We start from the raw sequence: 20,423 nt of genomic DNA, 5'->3' as shown, positions 1-20,423 counted from the left end.
ACTGAGAGAAGGCATTCAGCAGAGACGCCAAATACATCCTTTGCCCACACAGCCATAGCTTCAGGAGAACAAAAAATAGCTCAAGCACCTGGACATCCCCTTTGTTCTGAACTTGCAGTACAGCTGCATCAGGACATGGCAGTAATATAAAAGCTCATTAATATCATGTCAGAATGAAATGCAATCTGTCCTGCTATCATTTAATGAGCACCCCTGGGACCACTGTACCTTGGAGGCATGATGTCACACGTCAGCAGAGAGATTATTTGCTTTGGAGCTTGTGAATAGCTCTGAGACTTCATTTCAAAGTGCTTCATGCAGAGTCATGACTCAAAACCTTCTGGTGTCACAGAAGGGCACAACTGACTACAGTTTCCCTATGCTGTTTCTGAGCTTCCTGTAAGGGATTAGTAGATATTTAATTTTATTATCCTTTCTTCTCTTTTATGTAGGAACGTCTTTGTCATTGCTTCAATTCATTCATGTTCATGACACATTTTCTTAAGTGTTATATCAGTGATGTCTCTAATGAGACATGCAGAGACGGCTACAGCAAAAAGCACTGCAACAAAACCCAAGGCATTCATTCCATTTCCCATGATTTTTACTTTATATATAGCCATTGGGGAAATCATAGTATGAAAGCCACCTTCAGACCTGTGACAAGGTAGCTGTGAATAATACCTGTCTGGTTTCTCCTTTTGTAAGAATGAGAAATTATTACTTAGAATTTTATACCTATCCCTTGAAGAGACCAAGACATTAATCTAGGGCCATTTGCTGAGGAGTTAACAGGTTTTTACCAGATCACAGCAGGTCATCCTCACCTGGAAGCAACTAAAGTGATATCCAGGTTTAGCAGCAGTATTACCTGATAGAAAATATGCAGCATGGAAAACAGAGGCAATCATTCTGAATTGCGTAATTTAATGCTGAATTGCTGAACCTTATTCAGTTTTAAACCACAAAACTGTAAGATTAGAGCCCCAGAAGGACACAAAGGCCCTCTCCTTCATCATGTCTACACTGGAATTTACTCTTGTATTAGTATTAAAGCAAGAACAAATGAAAAGTGTAGACACTGTGTAAGACTGCCAGCCTGTCTGAAACAGGGAATAATTTCTATCAGACTCTTTCAGTGTATTCCAGTGTTCTCCCTTCCACGGTGAGTGAGCATCAGTGAAGCTATGGTTTCTGTTCCAGGCAGAGCACCATCACCGAGTGACAGTTCAAAAAGCATGGGAAGAGATACTAAACTGGGAAGGGTTCAGAGCACAGGGGATGTGAAGCTGCTCTGCAGTCTTGGAAAATAAGGAATGGGATCCAAAGACATTTGGATACTGGAGCAATAAATATCACATTAGAATATTACTATTTCACATCAAGGCCCTTCCTACTGTATGGGCAGCAGCCTGGAACTGGCCCTGCTCGTGCTGGGTAGCTTGCAGAGCTTGTGTAGGTGTAGCTTGAGCAGGTGTAGCTTGAGCAGGTGTAGCTTGTAGAGGGAAGGTGAGTGGGAAGAGATCTTAGGTGGGGTTCAGGCGTGCTGGTTCCAGACTTTAATTATAATCTGTCCCTGGCAACAGCAGAATTTAGATGGACAATAGAATGAGCAGGGGTACATTCAGTGGCTGCAAATCAGCGTTTTATGTTAAGTGAAATTATTGTACCCCAATATGGACATAAATCTGGCTGATGCAGAGGGTTGATTAGCACAGCTCTATACGCCAAGTAATGGCATTAAAGATGCCATGTGAATTTCAGGGAATTAATCACACTGATCACATCTTTTCAATAATGATGCATCAGGCATTTTTACAGCAGATTAAATTAACTGCTTTTACCATTCATTAATACAACCCAGAATATTAACTATGCCTAGGAAGAAATATTTTTACCCCCTTCCTGCAGACATTCTCTGGACCTATAGGCTGGTTCTTATCCTCTCCTGTCCTTTTGGCAGCAGATATGTGGAGAAGATACTGCTGGTGTGATGCAGCTCTTCCCTCTAATGGAGCCAGAGTAGCCTTGAACTAGGCACAGGAGCCTGCATGCAATAGAAGAAATTAATGCCAGATGGCAAATTACAGCTGATTACAATTGGTGCAGGTAGACAGAAATACAATCTTGCCAGGAAAACAACGTACCTAGCAGCCAACTCTCCCTCTCCTTGCATGTTCCTATTGAAAATAGGGTACTTGATTTTTTTTCAGCCTTCAATGGAAATATATCTGGTCCTTATGTATTGACTGTAGAACCCGTGGAGGATCAACAAGGGCCCCATGCCCTCTCTCCTACTGTTATCACTGAGACAGTGGAACGGTCTGGCTGCTCCTAGGCAGCACCTGAGCCCCTCTGCGTTAGGCAATAGACACGCATTGATGAACTGAAGGGAATTATGACAGGGAATTCTCTGCCCTGACAGAGGGCAAGCTACGTAGGAAGGGAGGACACATGAGCAGGGTAAGGGCAGCACTGGCAAAAGGCACGACACAAACAGTAGTGAACTACAAATGGTGGCGACCCATGGGTCTCATCGGTTTGGAAAGGAAGGAGGAACACAGAAACAGGCAACAAGTGGAGAGGTCACCTGTGCTTTTCTTACCTGCTTTAAGGCTCCTACTGCTGCAGATCCCTGAACTGCTCCGTTGTCCACCTCTCCCCTGCTCATGCTTCTTCAGGAATGGTTCAGAAAGTCTCTAAATTCGGTCGCCTCTGCATCGATAAGGCAGCTATTCTTTCAGTGCTTTTGGAGTGTCCCTCTGCCTGCCTACCACCAAGGCTGACAGGATACTCTTCGGGTCCTTCAGTGGGATAAGCACGGCATTACTTTTAGCTGTGAAGAGACTTGTCCAAGGGCTCACAAGGGTTTGATGGGCTTGCCTAGGTCAGGCCACAAACACAGGGGCTTGCCAGCCATATACCACCCTTATGCCAGTCCGACCCCCTCAACTCTTCCCTTCCCCAGACAGCAAATATCTTAGGTATTTTTAAAAGAATTTCATCTACATGTTAGTCTGCAAACTACAAAGTAAATATACATTTCAAATGAAATGGCTAGGACTTTGACACATCTTAAAATATACATTTTATTATTTTCTGGTGTTTGCTATGAAGGATTCATTCAAATTGTGAAGGTACATAGCCTTTACAAACTTCTTGAGTTAAAGGTTTTTGTTGGTGGCTTTATGTTCCGTTTCTTTCATGGCAGAGGAAAATACATAGGCTACAAAATGTTGAAATTCATCAGATGTTTAGTATTATCGCTTCGTATATGTGGAATGCTTTGTAGAAATACTATATAAAATAAGGCAGACTTTGACAGGGAATTCAGTCATAAATTTCATGGGAGAAAACAAAAAGTTCCAACAAGTTCCATGCCAGCTCCCGGCCCCGCAGTGGGGTGCGGGACACGTGGTGCACAGAAGCCCCCTTCCCCAGTGACGAACCCAAGTCCTCGTGATCGAGGCTGCGACCTCAGATCAGATGTGGCAACCCACTCAATCTATCATATTATTATTCTTACAGCCAAGGGAAGATCAGGTGGTCGTCACTGGTTTGTGGGAGAACTACTGCAGTTTTGGTGCTCAGACAGCATACGTTTCTTGTTTATTCCACTATTCTCAAGTGAGACCTTTTCAATAAAACTTATTTTAATTAACATAAATCAGACAATATTTAAACATACACATCTATCCTTACAGTGCAATAAAAATGTATCATTGTATAGTATTTTGTATTTGCATTATGAAAATAAAAGGTCTGTACATCAATTAAATGTATATTAATGAGTATGAATCACATAAATTTGTAATGCATCTAAAGTTGGCTTTGGCTTTTAAGTATTTATAAATTCATAGAAAATATTGAACATCTAACAAAATAAATAAAACATATCATTTTAATCATAGATGCTAACGATCAACCTCAAAAATTCTTGTGTTATTTTTACATTTGCTACTAAATTTCTTAAAGAGAACTCACTTTCAGTAGTGCTCAGAAGTGAATGATTGCACCTTCTGTGATGTGAAAAAATAGAGTACATCTATTTTTCATAGATCAAAAATTCCTTCATAGAGAGTTGCATTTTAAATGTCTGATTGTTCTACGTAACTGTCTTAAGTGCTTATAAAAGCATGTAGCTTTCTCATAAAAGCTGTGAGTCTCTATTTATAGATATTTCTTTCTCACTTGCAGGATCGAGGATTAAGCAAAATCTTCTAGTGATGTCCTTTTTCTGAGGATTCTTCAAGGTCTTCCAGCTTCATATACTGGTATGAAGATATCGCAAAAACGTGTTCACTAATAAACCCTCTTCAGTACAAGTTCTGCAGCAATCCAGTGTAATTCCACGTGCCAGGCTTCTTTCATTAGAGTCCACACATAGTAGTTTGTGGAAGTCAACTGCTGACCTCATGTTCTCTTGAATTTGAAAGTTCCCCAAGCGCATGGGCTAGCCTTACTGTAATACTGAAGAGACCAAAACAAATCTGAAATCACATGAATAAAAGTGAGCTTGAATAAATATGCATCTGGTTAGTAAATTACACACCATGGTCTAATTGCTGTTCTGGTGGTGGTCGAAGGCTCCGCAGCTTCCTTTCATCTAATCCTTTCCAGTATTTAAAGTTATTATCCAGATGCTGCATCAAATTTGGCAGGTCTGCAAATGCTAGGGAAGAAAAGGCAGAGTGTATTTAGTGTGCAGAACTGAAACAGTCACATGATTCTATCTGCTTAAATATCGCTTGAAACGTCTGGACAACTGAGTTAAATAGGAAAGCTTAAATCTGTCAGTACAACTGATACTTGAAATGGTTTTGGCTGTATAGCTCTCATCGCTCATGTATCACTCAGGCCACCAAGAACAGTTCTCTAAGTCTACTTAATGCTGGTATTGCAAATCCCAGCAAAGGGACCCAGTTTTCCACAAAGGGCATAGCTAATTATGCTTGTAATTATTCTACTTCATCAAATCTCAGTCACACGTCATGACCTGGCACTTAGAAGAGTCACATTTCTGACCACTTTTACCAGAAAGGCAGCACTTGGAATGAAACAGCTGCTCCCCAAGCAGCTTCCAGATTGTAGAAATCTGTCTTGAAGAATAACTGGTATTAACATGGACAAAATGATTGTCCCCAAAGTGCTATCAAGGAGACTATGTTTGGTTCTCCATTTTCAAAAAAGCAAGTTTAAAATGAAAGAAGTTAAACATTGCCTTAATCTAATACATTAAAGAGGAGCCATGAGAATGCCTTGTAGTAGTATCAAAATACTTCTAAACAATAAAGAAGTTATTAAGCTTATTTGAACTGCAGAAATCTTCCCTTTTCTCCCCCTTTCTTTCAGAGCCATAAGAAAGCAATTTCATATCACAGTAGTTCCCAACTTACTGCTGGGAAATGTAGCAGAGTTTTGCTTACCATCCCACGCATCAAACATATCAGTGATGAAGTAATCAATGAATGATATTTGGGATTTGGGGATGCTGCAAGTATTTCTGTCAAAGACTGGCATCACGACTGGTAAACCTTGCCTCTTTTCTTCATCAGTCTGCAAAAAAACCACTCACGATTAATTAATCTAAGGCAGATTTTGTTAATGAGCTTCATTTAGCAGCAGATTATTTGGCAGCGACTCGAACATGCAGCTCCTAGTCAGATGGAGGAACCTGAATAAACCTGAAGAAGCAGCAATTTAATCTTAAGCACCTACTCCTCTAGGTTTCAGCCAAACAGCAGATGACTAGTGCTTTCCAGCATTTCCCACAAAGTGATAAATTTACCTTCTGCACCTACCCACAAAGCTGACCATAAGTAACTTCACACATTACTGATGAAGTTATGACTGCTTTGGAGCTAAAAGATGCTCAACCATTCTCAGTCTCTGGTGGAAGCAACATTTTGTACAACTCAGAGATGGCAAAATATGCATTTTTTTTTTATCCTCTTTTTTCTCACTTGAGGTACCAAATCCCAATCGCAGTACTTGTCTTATCGCTCTGCCCACTCCTTTTCCCCATCTTCTTAAAACCTTTCTTCAGCACAGCAAAGGTTTTGGAGCATTCCCTGGAGTGAATGCTGTTCCCATGCTAACCCTAAGACCTGATGATCCTCTTTTCTTGAGGAAGAGCCAGCAGGTGGGTACACAGAAGGCGCCCTTCCTCTGCCTCTTGTGATGGGAATGCATTTGCAGGAAAAACTCAAAAAGCTCAGTTTCAAACTGAACAACCTATATTTTTCAAAAGCAAATAGCTTACATTTTTCAAAATCCGCACTGTAGAAGTCATCAACTTTTGTCTCTCTGAAGGCATCTAGACTTCTATCAGCACAAATAACGTCCCATCATTTCAAATAAAAAAGCTGTCATTATTCACAGTATGTAATGCAGCCCAGATGTTCTGGGACACTGGCAGGGTTCGCACCCTTCTCTTCCCTTTTGAAGGGATGCTCCCCTGGAATTTCAGCAGGCCTCTTTAGCTGCCTTACCTGTGCAAAGTACTCCTCGGAGATCCGTCCGGCCCACTCTATACACTGCTCTCTGGGTCTGCATGGATTGGAGATGTCAGCACACTTTATCAACATGCGTTTGATAAGGATACGGTTTTCAGGAGACGTGAGAACAGTTTTGATTGACTCTCCATCACCATTATTCTGTAACATTTAAGAATGAAAATCAATCCATTAGAAAGGTCTCTTCGCACTTACTCAAAAGCTTCGTGCCTTTGGAATGCTTTCAGCAGATCCTACAGGGATCAGTCCTGCTACTGGCTATTGTATTTGATGTCAAACCGAATTTATAGGGGGATTATGAATGTTAGGCACGGCTGTGAACTAGCACTGAACTCTAGTTTCTGGATTCAGTCACTGTCTTTGTGACAGATCTCTTGGGCATCTTTGGGCAAGTCATCTAATCCCTCTATGCCTTATCTGCCTCCTTAAAAGTGCGGAAAGGATCCATTCATCATTACACACACAGTGATGAGCACTGTGTAAGCAGAAAAATGTGATTCTCTGCTGAAATCCAAGGATTAATGGACTTCCACAGTAAGAGCTGAATTGCTGGTTTTGGAAAAAAAAAAAACAAAGGTCTGGCTTGACATCTTGACATGCACGGTCATCCTCTGCACATAAACCTCATTAGCATCAGCATCAATCATTCTGAGAGCACTGCTGCTATTAGGAGAGTCAGATCCCACCTTGCCTCCCAGGCATGCTCCTCCTTCCCTTTCACTGGAGCCAGGTTGGTCTATCAGTCTCTGACCTGACTGGAAACTTTGCTTTGAGAGTTTGTCAGTATTAAAGCGATATATTAGAAACACGCTTCTGAACAGCCTCATCTTTCCTCTGCAAGTCTAGGAAAGTTTTCGGCCCACACACGGCTTATATTTGGTTCCCAAGCTGCACGTATAAGTGCGTCAATGGTACTCTCTGTTTGGAGCCAGGATACAGCTAGTATGAGTAAAGGCTCCAATGATCCAGATTAGCAGCTATTTTCTGTGGAGCTTTGATGAAGTAAGTTTCCAGAGAACAAACATTCAGGATTAAGATCTCTTAAAAAAATACCTGTAAGTGCAATATTATTGCTTGACTCTTTAGGGATGGGTAAGAACAGAAATTTACACCATTCAGAACAGAAACTCTTTCAAGCAAGGAATATACTAGACTTCTCTGGCACTTAACAAGGTCTTGGTTTATAGTCAAAGCAGTGAAGCAGTAACAGTAATAATGATGATAATGATGGTCATAGTAATAATGTGCCAGCAGTTCCTTGCAGTACGAAGAGGGAGCTACATTCTGATTGCTTATTAGGACATATTTTTTGGAAGAAAGTCTTTATGAGGAACAAAGTTCTTCCCGAAGGAAGAAACTGACAGTAATTTTAAAAAAATATTATTTGGTAGCATACTGGCTCCAAAACAGCAGCTCCACAGTTCCTACCAAAGTGAGACTCCCAAAGCAATTCTTCTCCCTCATTTTTAGATGGAAAATATCGGGAAAACAGAAGTGGGATGCATACATCTCCCCATGCATGGTAAAATTACATAAAAGAAAACCAGACTAAAGTGACAGAAGGTCCAGAAACACAAAAAGTGTGTCAAAATCAAGCTGGGAAATTTCTTAGAGATCATTCAATTAAGGATAGCAGAGAATATCCCAGTAGGTAAACCACCAGGAATCAAGAAAGGATGTTTGTTTCCATGATCTGTTCAAACCAAGGGCACAGTTCTACTTGCTGGATGCGGATGTCTTGGGAATAAAATGTGCTAACTGTGCTTAGTCCCAGCATCCTGCTCAGAGTGCAGAGGTGTCTCTGCATGTCAGATGTTGGCTTCCTGTCATAGGCTTAGGTGACATCACGAAGGGAAATGGGAGGATAAAGGATGCTGGAGCTGGAAAGGAATTTTTTTCAGTTTATGAAACAAAAGAAGAAAGGAAACAAACAGAACAGCTTCTCAGCATGGCTCTTTGAACAAATATGTATAAAAATAATAAATTAAAAAAAAAAAAGTGGAACTGTCCCATTTGGAACATGCGATTGGCAGCTCGGCCTGCAAACACTACACTGAGTCACTGCCATGACTGGAAACCAGGCCAGGAAACACACGCTGCCGCTGCAACCAGATACACAACCAGACTTGCGAGAGTATCTGCCAGCGTTTTGCTAGTAACAAGTACAGCAAACGATCGAGTTTACCCACTCGTGCATTACACGAACCTGCTGAACTGAGTAACTCCCGACCAAAAGAAGGGAAACATTTTGCTTCTTGTTTTCAATAGAAATTATACAGCCTTTTTCTTTCTTCCCATTCTTGGGCAAAATTTGCTGTGAACCACAAATGGTTTTTGCAGATTATTCTCTACAGCCCCTGGGGCTCAAGGCAGAATTAAACCTTCGTTTGATTTCTATATGTCACTGTACTTCTTTTTACTGTCAGACTGCACAGGTCCAAACCTCGTTCTTCAGCAGCAACAGCTATTCAGCTCTCCGTAACAGGCAAGAAGAATAATCTGGCTCTTTGGATGGATGCTGCTGCTCAAAATACTGCTGCCCCCCATTCTTGGGACTGTGAGGATGGGCTCAGAGCACCAAACCAGGCTAGTACAGAGCCTTCCAGCAGGACCTGGAGACTTACACACCGCACAAAGTCAGCCAGCGCAGCGCACAACACCCAGCTGCAGCAGCTCCCTTGTTCTCCTCAATGTCTCTTCCCCTCCTACGCTGAATGCCGCTGCACTCACCCAGAGAGGCTGCCCAGCTGCATCCTTGCAGATTTTTCAAGAGCTATAAAAGACAAGCCATTTCTTAGGAGCACTGTGACAACACAACCTCTACATGCCAGACTACGCTGCAGGCTGAGCAGTGATGTGCTGTGGTAGCACTGAGATGAGTAAAGGAGCTGTTGTCAAGCAGCTCCTTCATCCGCACGCTATGTGTGCTGACAGAAAAGTGTCCTGGCTTTTCCTGGCTACCTCACTTGCTTGTAATCTGCCAAGAACTCCTCCCCCTTCTTTTCTTCTCATTTGTTTCAATCGAGGAACTGAGCAGAAAAGTGTTTAGCCTCACAATTTTCCATCCACTTTACTGGCCTTACGTTTCCATTAAAATATCTTGAAACAAAAAAAAAGTTTATCAGGCATTCAAAGAAATGTTACTTCTTAAAATCATTCTCAGCAAAACTGGCTCTGTGGGAAATCACATAATCATAAATGAATACATTTGTACGTTTTTTAAACAAAGGTCTACAACCAAACAGCTTGATCATCTGCAGCTCTGGTTGCAGGCCAGCCTGCAGGTTGACACTTCATATTAAAAGATTTTGTTTAATACTGCTCATAACTGCCAATTTAAATTGTTTTGTTAAAGTTTCCTCACCAGGTGTTTGCATCAGGCAAAGGTCCCCCACCCCGCCCCAAAAATTGCAGTTAAAAATGTTTTGTTAGCTTCTAAATAGGAGGTTGGGGGAAATAAGCTCTTTGTGCCGATGTTAAAAATTATTGCTGTTTTTCTCTTTTTTTAATACCCTCATATCTTTATAAGCGAAGACCTGGAATTTAGTTGGAGGGATGGTTTTGGGGTAAACCAGTCACCACCCCTGTTAAAATCTGCCAGTTACAAACAAGTTACAAACTGCGGAGAAAAAAAACTTGTGGTTTGTGTAGACTCAATAGGGATTGTTGGAGCCTGGGACTGAACGGGACTCTCCCTGCAACTGGAGTTCTTGGCTGTGCCGGACCAGGCACTGTCCAGACCCTGGTTTTGTGGTGATAAACAGAGAGTCTGTCTCTCCTGCTCTTGCAGAACCTGCATAAAAACAGCAGCAGGGAAGAGGATGTTGTTGCCCAATTTGAATTCAAAAAAGGTGGAGAAGGAGTAAAGTGGCACAAAAGTCCTGGGAACTGTGAAGGAGAGGGGAGACTGGCGAGAAAACAGAACTGGAAGAGGGGAGGAAGGCTGAGAAACAAGGGACTTGTTGAGCAAGGAAGCTTGTGCTGGAAATGGAGGAGGAAGAGAGGCAGAAGCCAAGGAGCACAACAGTAGGTGAGAAATGAAAACAGCACAAGACAACACTGGGCAGTGAAGGGGGTCTAAAGTCAGCGCAGAGTCAGTAAAAAACAGAATCTGAGGATGCAATTAAGGGCTGACTGCATATAAATGGAGTCATTAGGTTGAAGAGATGGTGGTGTGCCTGTCACTTGGTAACCTTTAACAATAGCTTTACAATGTAAGCCTGTGTTTTCACCATCCTTCCTTATTTTGTATTAGGTAGGAGACGAACTGTGCTGAACCTTTTTTATGACTTAGCTATTAAATGATCAGTCTAAGGACAAATACGTGTATAAACTAGCTCTGGTCTTCTCTAGGTTCTGGTAGCAGTGAACAGGCACTTATAACGATGTGTAGATATGTCATGGGTAGTGAATTTCATTATCACACAAGGTCCAATACAGCACCCACAAAAGTCAACAGTATTAGTTTTTCTGACTTTAAGCCACATTCTGCACCGTGAGGCTACTTCACAGCCACAGACTTAACAGCCTTTCTCCTACTTCAGTCAGGAAAATCAGTATCCTACTGGGATTTTGGTGTGACATTCACACAATTCTCATTAGCAGTGCTGGGTGCCAAGGACAAAGCTAATTCTAGCACATACTCCTGTGGACAAAGGTACTCTCCTCCAACGAAGCTCCAATCTGCTTCTGATGGGTGAACGAACAAGATTTGTTCTTCTCCCACCTTCAGATAATAAGGAGGCCCCTTCCCCCATTACACAAAACAGTCATAAATACTGCTTTCTAAAAACATGGTAAGAAAACACAGAAAACCATTACAGCTCCTGCAGGACATTGCCCCTGATGCAAACTTTATTATAACCATTTCTGAAAATCTTCTCTGTGCAAAAACCATTCCAACAAAATTATACACTGCTCGTACTGGCAACAAAACTGCTGGTTGAAGCTGTTATTGAAACTGGTGTGGTTTTTCAGAATGAGTTCTTAACAAGCAATTTCATTGTATCCATGGGGTTCCAGATGGCTATTGATTATGTCTATATGATACATAATGCCACCATCGTCTATTTTAAAGATTAAAAGAGAAAGCAGACAGAAACCCCATGATCGCTGCCAGGCAGCGCTGAAGGCTGAGGGCTCTAATTTCCAGAGAATGCGCCATGTGGCAGTCAATATACCTGCCCTTGCGCTGCCTCACCAGCAGTTCCCGTTGTGAGTGAGGGAGTAATTCAGCTTCTGTTCTAAGGCAAATCTTGGCCCCTTTGCAGAAACGGCCAACAGCAATGCCAGGTCTTGCCACAAGCACTCTCTCTGTGGGAGTTCCTGGGTTCATCAAAATGTCATTTTTAACAGGAAAATATGCAACCCAAAGTTCTGCTCCTAAGTACATCCCAGTACTGCAGTAGTGATAGGATCTAAGTGAGTTTCACTCATCCTCAACATGTGTGATGACCCATAAGGGTATTCAAACCCTGAGGTGAAAGTCACCTTTCTCCACGTTTTCTCCACATTTTTCTCCACGTTTCTGATGAACTTTCTCAGAATACCATGTGGGGATTTCCTACTGCAAAGGTGTCCCAGTGCCTGCCTGGTCATTTTAAGGAGGACTTGTAGCGTTGCTTACCCCATTTTCTTCTAGCGCTGCCAAGGGTTTATTAATGCTGTTGACGAATTTGTTGACATGCTCAAAGTGCTTTGTCATTTCTGTTGCTAAGACCATGTCAATAATGGCTTGGCGAAGGGTTCGATATTCATTCCTGTTTAAAGAAGGAAACAATTAAGAATGCTGACTAGCTCACAAAGGGCTGCTTGCTAAAATGCCTGACAAAAATGCTACAAACCACTTCCACTGAAGAGAGGTGACAGGGGAAGAAAGAACAGTAATAAAGGCTTGGGCAGCTGCATCTATGCTGGATGAAGTACCCTTTGGTGTGCAGAGACTTATGTGCTAGAGACATGACTTGATCTCTACGAGAAATAGTGCAAGAGCTGGTCAGAAGCAGAGGCACCAGCTGCCCAGGAGGGCTGCCAGGATATGCCACACCAGCCTGTTCCCACGGCTCCTAGTACAGACGTTCAGCAGTGGCTCATACTCCAGCCAAGTTTTCAGCAATGCTTTTCTGCTGTTATCTTGGGAGTCTAAGGCAAAGGCCATATCCTCATCTTATATGCCTTTCTGGGGCTGGAAGAAGAACAAACCTTTGCAACAAGGCAAAAGCACACGACTTGTTTTAGAAGCAAACGTCCACAAGGCACTGCCCTCCTCTAGGATGCTTATTTGCGTTATCTTATGTAACACAGAAAAATCTGAGAGATGTCAGTGGGCAGACAAGGACCCTGGGTTTTAAGCTTACCTCTCCATGTTTTTAAATATATTGCATTTGTCATCCCGGGTGGTGAGCTGGAAAGCCAGGGCAGCATGATGGCTCTCCAGCACTGCAGTGTCATTGTAGAGAATTGCTAGCTCGCTGCCAGCATTGCACAGGAAAGAATTTGTTCTTCCTGGGTGATCCACGTCATGGACTGTGGCAGCAATGAGTGCGGCAACCTCATCAATTGGATCCAAAGTTTGCTGAAAGCAGAAGGATGCTTAGTTTTCCTGGCAGACTCATCAGAAACACTACACTGTCCATAAGATTAAGCCCAACTGCTAAGGAATAAAAGCCAGAACTCTGCAGATCAGTAAGACAGGATCAGATGTTCTACACAGAGCAATGGAAAATTCATTATAAGCTTCATTTAACATTGCATGACTTTTTTGGCCATTTTGTGTCTCTTGAATTTTGCCTTAGCCACACCTTTGACAGAGCACATCAAATTAAACAAAGGCAAAGTAATAAATGAGCTTGTGTTTCCTAACAACACAGAAACCACCTTCACTTGGAGTTAGGCTTGGAAAAAAAGACCCGTGCTGCTAAAAATTCTTGTATTTCCACCAGACCCCCTCATTTCTTTTGGAAACTTAATGTGTCCTAACTGCTTTCCACTTACATGCTGGCTAGGTTTACAATTTGTAAGGTATGTTTCCCATATATCTAGTTCTATAATAACAGTGACCTGGAGCTACAGCTAAAACAAATTCTATAAAGAATACTTGATGGTTTACATCCATGGAAAAATTACATGAATCTCTGCTCTACTTTCTGTATCAGATTCCAATTCTCTTAGCATGCTGCACTCCATGCTTTAGGGCTACTTACATTGGTTATTGCTTTATGTCTAATTATGTGTACTTTATAATGAAAACCAAACTACTTCAGTTCTAAGGTTTTAATACTGTGCTAATAGCACGAAGGAGAAAAAGAACCAAACATCTCAGAAATGTATTGTATAATTTGGACACTAGTCTTTCTGCTGTGTTTATACTGAGCTTTTTGTGAAGGATCACAGATACAAAACAGTTATGTTAAAAATTTCAATAAAATGAAAGAGAAAAATAAAAGCAGAAATGTTCCCAGTTGAATCTGGAGCAGGGAAGATCATTTCCATTCCAATTCGCTTGAATTTAAGGTTGAGATCCTCTGCTGGTGTTGACAGTACCATTCAGAACGGTTAGACTTGGTAGGTGAAAAGACAATCCCTACTCTGCACTTCCTGAAATTAATGTAGTGTCTTTACTTTGATGAAGCCAGGACATTATTCATGGACGACTGCCAAGATGGTCTTGCAGACAACAAGAAAAGGCAAAGAATCATTTCTACTCTAGGTTCACAGCTAGCACTGTCTGAAATACTATCTGCTGTGTGTTAGCTTCTTCCTTCTTTCTTTCAGCTGCTGCTCACGGGATTCTATTTTAGTGGTATGAAGTTAGGAGAGAGATTTTTAGAACAGACTCTCCTCAGAGGGACACACTGACCAGTACTCAGTTTGGCTGAGAACTGTGGAGATGGAAGTGATTCTGAGAATACTGCTTCAATTTGAGAGCGAGAAAATTCTCCCAGGCAAGGACAGAGTTAAATTGACTGAAAAAAATCTTCTCCATGTGAATTTGAGTGGCAGAATCTGGTCTTCTGTATTTAGGTTAAGTTGCAACACATTTTGTGTTGCATCTGGGCTGTAACTTTGAAAAGATAAAGAGAGAATTCTGAACTTTGAATCTGCTCCTGCAACATGTTCTTTTTTCTCTTCCTATGCCTACAGAGGAATGGAAATAACATTCTGGAAAAGGAGGAGGCAGCCATGCTTCTGTGGCATTGAAATGAGTCCAGATCTGGTCTGTTTTTCATAGATATTCTTGGGAAGACCAGCTAAACCTATGGCAAATCAGAAGCTGAAAATATCCAGTGAAGTTCTATTCCCACTTGGCACAGAGTATTTGTAAGTCAGCCTCTGGAAAGCACACTAATGAGCTGCAGCTCCAGGTTAAGGGACTCACTACAGTTTTAATGAGCTGTCAGAAGCTTGTTTACAGTCACAAATGTCTCAGCCAGGTGCCCATCACTAGCACTATCCTTAGGCAGGCTAATTCAGGGCAGGAATTTCTATCCAAGAATGCAGCTCCGCTGCATACACATGCAAGCGCTGTTTTAATTCCCCTTCTCCAGTCTGCCCTGTGGGCATGTGAGAACAAAGGTTGCTCTGATTTATTCTGCTTATCAGTGGCTCTATACAGCAGTGTTATGATATGAGGAACTTCGACAAGTAATCTTTTTCAATACTACCCTCCAATACAGTCTCCCTAAGCCTCGGGGCATCTCGTCCAGTGGGTGATACAGCTTTAGAAGCACTAAGCCTATTTTATGGCCTATATTGTCATAGGAGTCCTGCAAAATTACCTTCACAAGGCATAAGAGACAGTGATTTATTACATTAAATCTGTATTTGGCATGTACCATTACAAAAATAATTGTGTTGTTAGTTCTCCTATCTAAGAAAGTATAGCTATACAAAGTTTTGTTTTAAAAGGAGGTTTTCTTATTTTTCCACCAAGATAGGCTCAATTCTTGTAATATTAGTATCCATCCTTCCACACATAGTAGAAGAGAGATCTTAGAACTCATGTAAAGCAGCCCAGTTATTTGACCTCAGAGTTACTCAGCTGGTTGGCACTAAGTAGACATTTAGGCCTTGGCATCTTCTTTTGAGAGATCATCCTTTGACCATATCTGCTTTTCCCACCTACACTGTTTCTTATAAATGTGGACTTACCTTTACTCTTTCTTTAGACAAGAAATAAGCAGTGGCATGTAGTACATCTGCTGAATGAGTAGAATTATGGTAGGAGTTGGAGGAATGGTAGTTAGCTTCAATAACTTGTAACCACGACCTCAGAGTTGATTCTGAACAGTTTAGGAATTCACAGATTCCAAAGCGAGCAAATATTTTGAGACCCAGATAAACCAAAGGCCTGTGGAGAAAAATAAACACAAAGTTTTAAAACAAATGAGGTTGAAAGAATTTTACATAGCATAAATAGTATGAATCTATACAGGATTTTTAACCAATGACCTATCAGATTAGGCGTAAGGACTTGTTACAGAACTACAATCCAGACCTGTAGAAATATTCAGCCTACCCTTCACATCCACATGCTCAGAATCATGCCAGGTCTTGGCACTTCCAGGAACATTAAAAAGCCTCTAAGCTGCTGCTGTACTGCATGTAGCAGTATTCAGGCTTGGGGAGTCTTTGTTGGGTAAACGTAGACTACACTCAAAATGTGATAAATTAGCAAGTACAAAACTCTGTGCATGACAGGAGGGAGGTAATCTCGCTATTAGATTAAGTATATCTATACTATACAACGCTGCAATCATTACTCTTTCTGCACTGCAGAGCTGCTCCATTTCTTTATGTCCACCCTTGCAGCCTTGCATTGCTCATTGACTTTGCATGCAATAGAGGATGAGAGATGGAGGTAATCTGGAAGCAAATAACTGGGCCAAGGTATGCAATTGCTACAAGACTGCAGGGGTCAAATGAACTTTCAGGCTAATGCAGTCAGAAACCTCTCTCCAAAAATAGGCAGCTCACTGTATTCCAGCGCTCTGGCTTCTACCAGGTCAAACTGGACAACTTAAACCCAGATGACTGGCAGTCGAATGAATATCAGAACAGCAGTTACAGAATATATCTAATTTGAAACCTGTGAAATTGCAGTATGTTTAATAAAGCAAATGAAAAAAACCTCAAGTTTTAGTACACTGGCCTTTTTTTCAAATCCAATTAATATTGCAGTTTTCGTGTCCAATACATTTTTTTTCCTTCAGAAGAATGGGCATAGCAGTAAATACTGCCACATGTGAATTCTTAACAATATATCTTAAATGCTTATTTTGATGCCTTACTTTGCTGCTTGATTCCAGCTGCATCAAGGACTCAGATTTCTAACTGCACCTGACAGGTGAGTTGAGGTTATTTAGAGTTGGGTGTATATCTTGGCAAAAACACTCCACAATACTCTTTCATATACTAGAATCATAATGTTCTAAAGTGAAATCCCCCCAAATCCTCCCTACGTAGCACTGTCAGACAAAGGTCCCTCCAGTTCTCTGTGTCAGGGAACTGTAACGCACTGAAGCTTAGATTTAATGAATTACCTTGGCTTGACTACTGTCTGCCTGCTTGGACTTGAAGACAATACTGATAATATATTCACAGTTGTGATTCATTGAAGATTACTTTAATTCTCTTAATTTACTAATTGTCGTTATTTAAACACAGGAGGAAGCAATCACAATAATAGTACCTTTAATAGAAAGACAGGCAACAAAATACCTCCTCTGTCACCCTGTGGTCTTTCCAAGTCAATAAGAACCTATGTGGAGATCTCATGCATGTTGGCTGGGATTATTCTTAAATTACTGCAACATGCATATTAAATGTTGTAAATCACACAGACTGACTAAATTGTGACTTTTTTTTTTTAAACTACTATATATATAGCACTTCATTAGAAATGGAAACGTAGCAAAGCGAAAAAAAAACCACCCTAAGTAACTGGGTGCAAATTTCTTCACTAACAATAAAATCACTCTGAAGAAAAATGAAAAACTGGGTGTTTTTCCAGGTTTTTTTGCTCATAAAACCACGGTCTAAAAATGAAGTGCATATATGTTAATTAAATGCCTGATATCTCTCTTCAACATTGTTTTTAAATACCTTTCAAAGCTCTTATGGATCTGGAATTTTGACAAGGGCTTAGGATAGTCAATTCACTGCAGGATCTAGCCTCCATATTAGCGTTTCATAGAAGCTTTAAGCTAAGACAAAGCACAATACATGAAACTAGACCCAAAGAAGAACTTTTGATAAGCATCAGCAAATAAAAACAAGGATTTAAATAGGAAGATCAATTTACAGTTTTACTGGGAGCATTTGCTACTAATGAAGTACGGTCTATCACAACTGCTGATCTGCTTTCGACAACTTCTGTGATGAAATTGCTATGCCTTACTTTTTATCTGTTGATATTCTTCTGTTATCTTACACATAAAATGTAGCCTGCCAAGAGTTTAGAATTAAGACCTTCTGCTAATCCCAGAGAAAGACAGTGGGAATTCTGCTGAAAAGCTGTATTTGAACTGTTTAGGAATAAAGACTACCCAGGTACATGGAGGCAGAATAAAACATGATATGTATCAACAATCAAATTAAGACTATGTTGACTCCATGTGTAGTCAGCCATAATTTGAATTCAAATCCCCACAAGAAAACAATTTGATTTGTAGAACTTTTCTACTATTGAGAACAAAAAAAAAGGAAGGCTTTTAATATTATGTTGGTTTGTTATTACACTGCAACAAAGATATACAATCTTCACTTACATCCACTGGGAATCTGCATGAAATAGTGCATGATGAAACAAGTTTAATGAGTTCATACACAACCAGAAATGACAATGAGAAAATCTGAAACATTTGACTTTGAAAACAAAAGTAATTCCATTGTAAAAGCAAAAGCGGACAAATTAGAGAGTTGATTACAGGGTGACATTTAAAACAGTTTTCAGCAACTTTGATTTATGAGCTCTTGAGTTTACTGACCTTTTATGGGTGGCAGCCTCAAGTTCAAAGATATCAAAATCCCAGTGTTCTTCATTTTCCATTGCTTGTGTTATCCGTGGGGGTATGTCATTGAGGGAGATTGGAGAGATCAAACTGCCAGCGACCTGATGAGTTTCTGTTGAGGAATATATTTGCAGCTCACTATAAATAACTCTGAGATACACTTTTACTCACTGTACAAGTTTTCTTTGCTGTAGAAACACCTGGCAACTCTCGTTCCTATTAAGCTCAGTAATGCTGCAGAATGATGCTTATAAATAAAAATAAAACAAAAGGAAACAATGCTTATAAAAAAGAACACCTGATTACATTTCCTCTGTTTCTTAGATTTCTTAACACATTTTGAAATCTCAGTAACTGCCAAATTAGAACTTACGTTTTGCTGACAATATGTATTCATTCCCTGATAATCTTCGTAAACCATCCTGTTCAAGAAAAGTTGAGAGTTAAAAGCAGGGTATTGTAGAAAAGGTCTATACGATGATGATGCCAAATAGTAGCACAATGACTTTAGAGAAGCCTGACTCCAACCTGTCAGTCGTCAAAGCTGCTTCTCCCTTATGTGTGTGTACTCCGTTAAGATCTTTTTGATTTAGTTCATAATGGATGAGAAACTGCACGGCATGGGATACAACATGAACAAACTCAAATTTTTCAGGTGCAGATGGAAGTCTGGACTTACAGCCTCACGTCTACCTTTGTCTGGACAGCACAGACACAAGTTCTGGATGTGTACGACAAACCAGACATGTTATGTCCACATACTTTCCATCAACAAGCGAAGGTGGGTGGTGGGAGGGAATGGATGCAGATATGCTCCTGCCCTCCTCCTCCTGGTATTGGCAGATTAGGTCACCCCAGCAGCGTGAGAATCTCATGATTTGCTGCTGGGATTGCAGAGCAACGAATTACTCTCAGGCTTCCCTTCTACCAAAGAAGAACGCATGCTTCTTTATCCTCCATCTCAGTGCCTCCTAGGCTTAATTCTGGCATGATGCCTAGATGTGCAAACTGAGATGAAGGATTAAAACTAACAGAACGATATATTTAATATTTACTTTTCAGCTCATAATTCTAAATGCTGTGGCCCAAATCCGACTTGCTATTTTGATGTACACAGCTGTCAGTTACTGCACATTAATGTTTAGCTTATGATGAAAAGCAACAGTTATTAAAAAAAAATCTTTCTAAATGCACTTACTAGCAATGTTGTGCATCAAAGTAAAGCAGAAGTAAAAGTGGATGCTCTATCTAAACATGCAATGTCTTCACTTAAAAGAACTGTTATATCTCATCTGTATTTCCACATTTGTAAGTAAATTGCATTGGAGTTTTGTGATTTAAAAGTAAAGGGAGTATTACTCCTACAAGTGGCTCAGTGACTCTTCAATAGCACTGCTATGACACAAATATTTAGGACACCTGATACCGTGCATCATTTATGATCAAATATTTGGGGTTTTTTTTTAAGAGTTGAAATAGCAGGTGCAATTGTACCTGGCGAATCCATCTTTGAACTCCAAATGCCCTTCCCATCATGAATTCCGCTTAGGAGTTCAAACCCAATAACCTGCCTGTTCCCCTATCCAGACATAACTTTTGCACATGAGATGGAATATGATTCTGTTTTCAACAGACCCTTCACTGGAAAAATGTTTCTCCCAGGTCATTTTAAAACTTGTAATATACCATATATCATCATGCTCTGAAATGGATTTTCTCAGCTCTTCTATTACTCCATAAAACAGCTTTTGTTCTCTTTTTAGTAAGGAATTTTTTTTTCTGCAATATTGTTACCTACACATTCTGGAACCACAGACTGAATACAGTCAGAATATAAATGTATGTAAGAATCAACAATCCACAAAAAGGAGGAAACTGTTGAGTTTATGGACTGTGC

The 20,423-nt window shown here is 40.6% G+C and overlaps 2 protein-coding genes across 3 annotated transcripts in view; one reads left to right on the top strand and one right to left on the bottom strand.

The window, feature by feature from the left end:
* HOMER2 (homer scaffold protein 2) overlaps positions 1-20,423 on the top strand; it is a 324,814-nt gene that overhangs the window by 113,908 nt on the left and 190,483 nt on the right. The gene's annotated exons all lie outside the window — the stretch shown is intronic.
* The window catches only part of PDE8A (phosphodiesterase 8A), a 153,355-nt gene continuing 136,003 nt past the window's right edge, over positions 3,072-20,423 (bottom strand). For both annotated transcript variants that reach the window (XM_069866989.1, XM_069866988.1), the window contains exons 15-23: positions 18,900-18,948; positions 18,503-18,638; positions 15,666-15,864; positions 12,872-13,089; positions 12,142-12,274; positions 6,492-6,656; positions 5,427-5,556; positions 4,553-4,672; positions 3,072-4,470 (exon numbers count right to left, since the gene is read on the bottom strand). In XM_069866989.1, the coding sequence (XP_069723090.1) occupies positions 4,460-4,470; positions 4,553-4,672; positions 5,427-5,556; positions 6,492-6,656; positions 12,142-12,274; positions 12,872-13,089; positions 15,666-15,864; positions 18,503-18,638; positions 18,900-18,948 (1,161 nt within the window). In that variant the 3' untranslated portion in view covers positions 3,072-4,459. The remainder of the gene's footprint in view (positions 4,471-4,552; positions 4,673-5,426; positions 5,557-6,491; positions 6,657-12,141; positions 12,275-12,871; positions 13,090-15,665; positions 15,865-18,502; positions 18,639-18,899; positions 18,949-20,423) is intronic.

This window comes from Phaenicophaeus curvirostris, chromosome 12 (genome assembly GCF_032191515.1).
Source record: "Phaenicophaeus curvirostris isolate KB17595 chromosome 12, BPBGC_Pcur_1.0, whole genome shotgun sequence".
In the NCBI taxonomy this organism is placed as follows: domain Eukaryota; kingdom Metazoa; phylum Chordata; class Aves; order Cuculiformes; family Cuculidae; genus Phaenicophaeus; species Phaenicophaeus curvirostris.
This window is presented reverse-complemented; position numbering and strand designations above follow the sequence as displayed.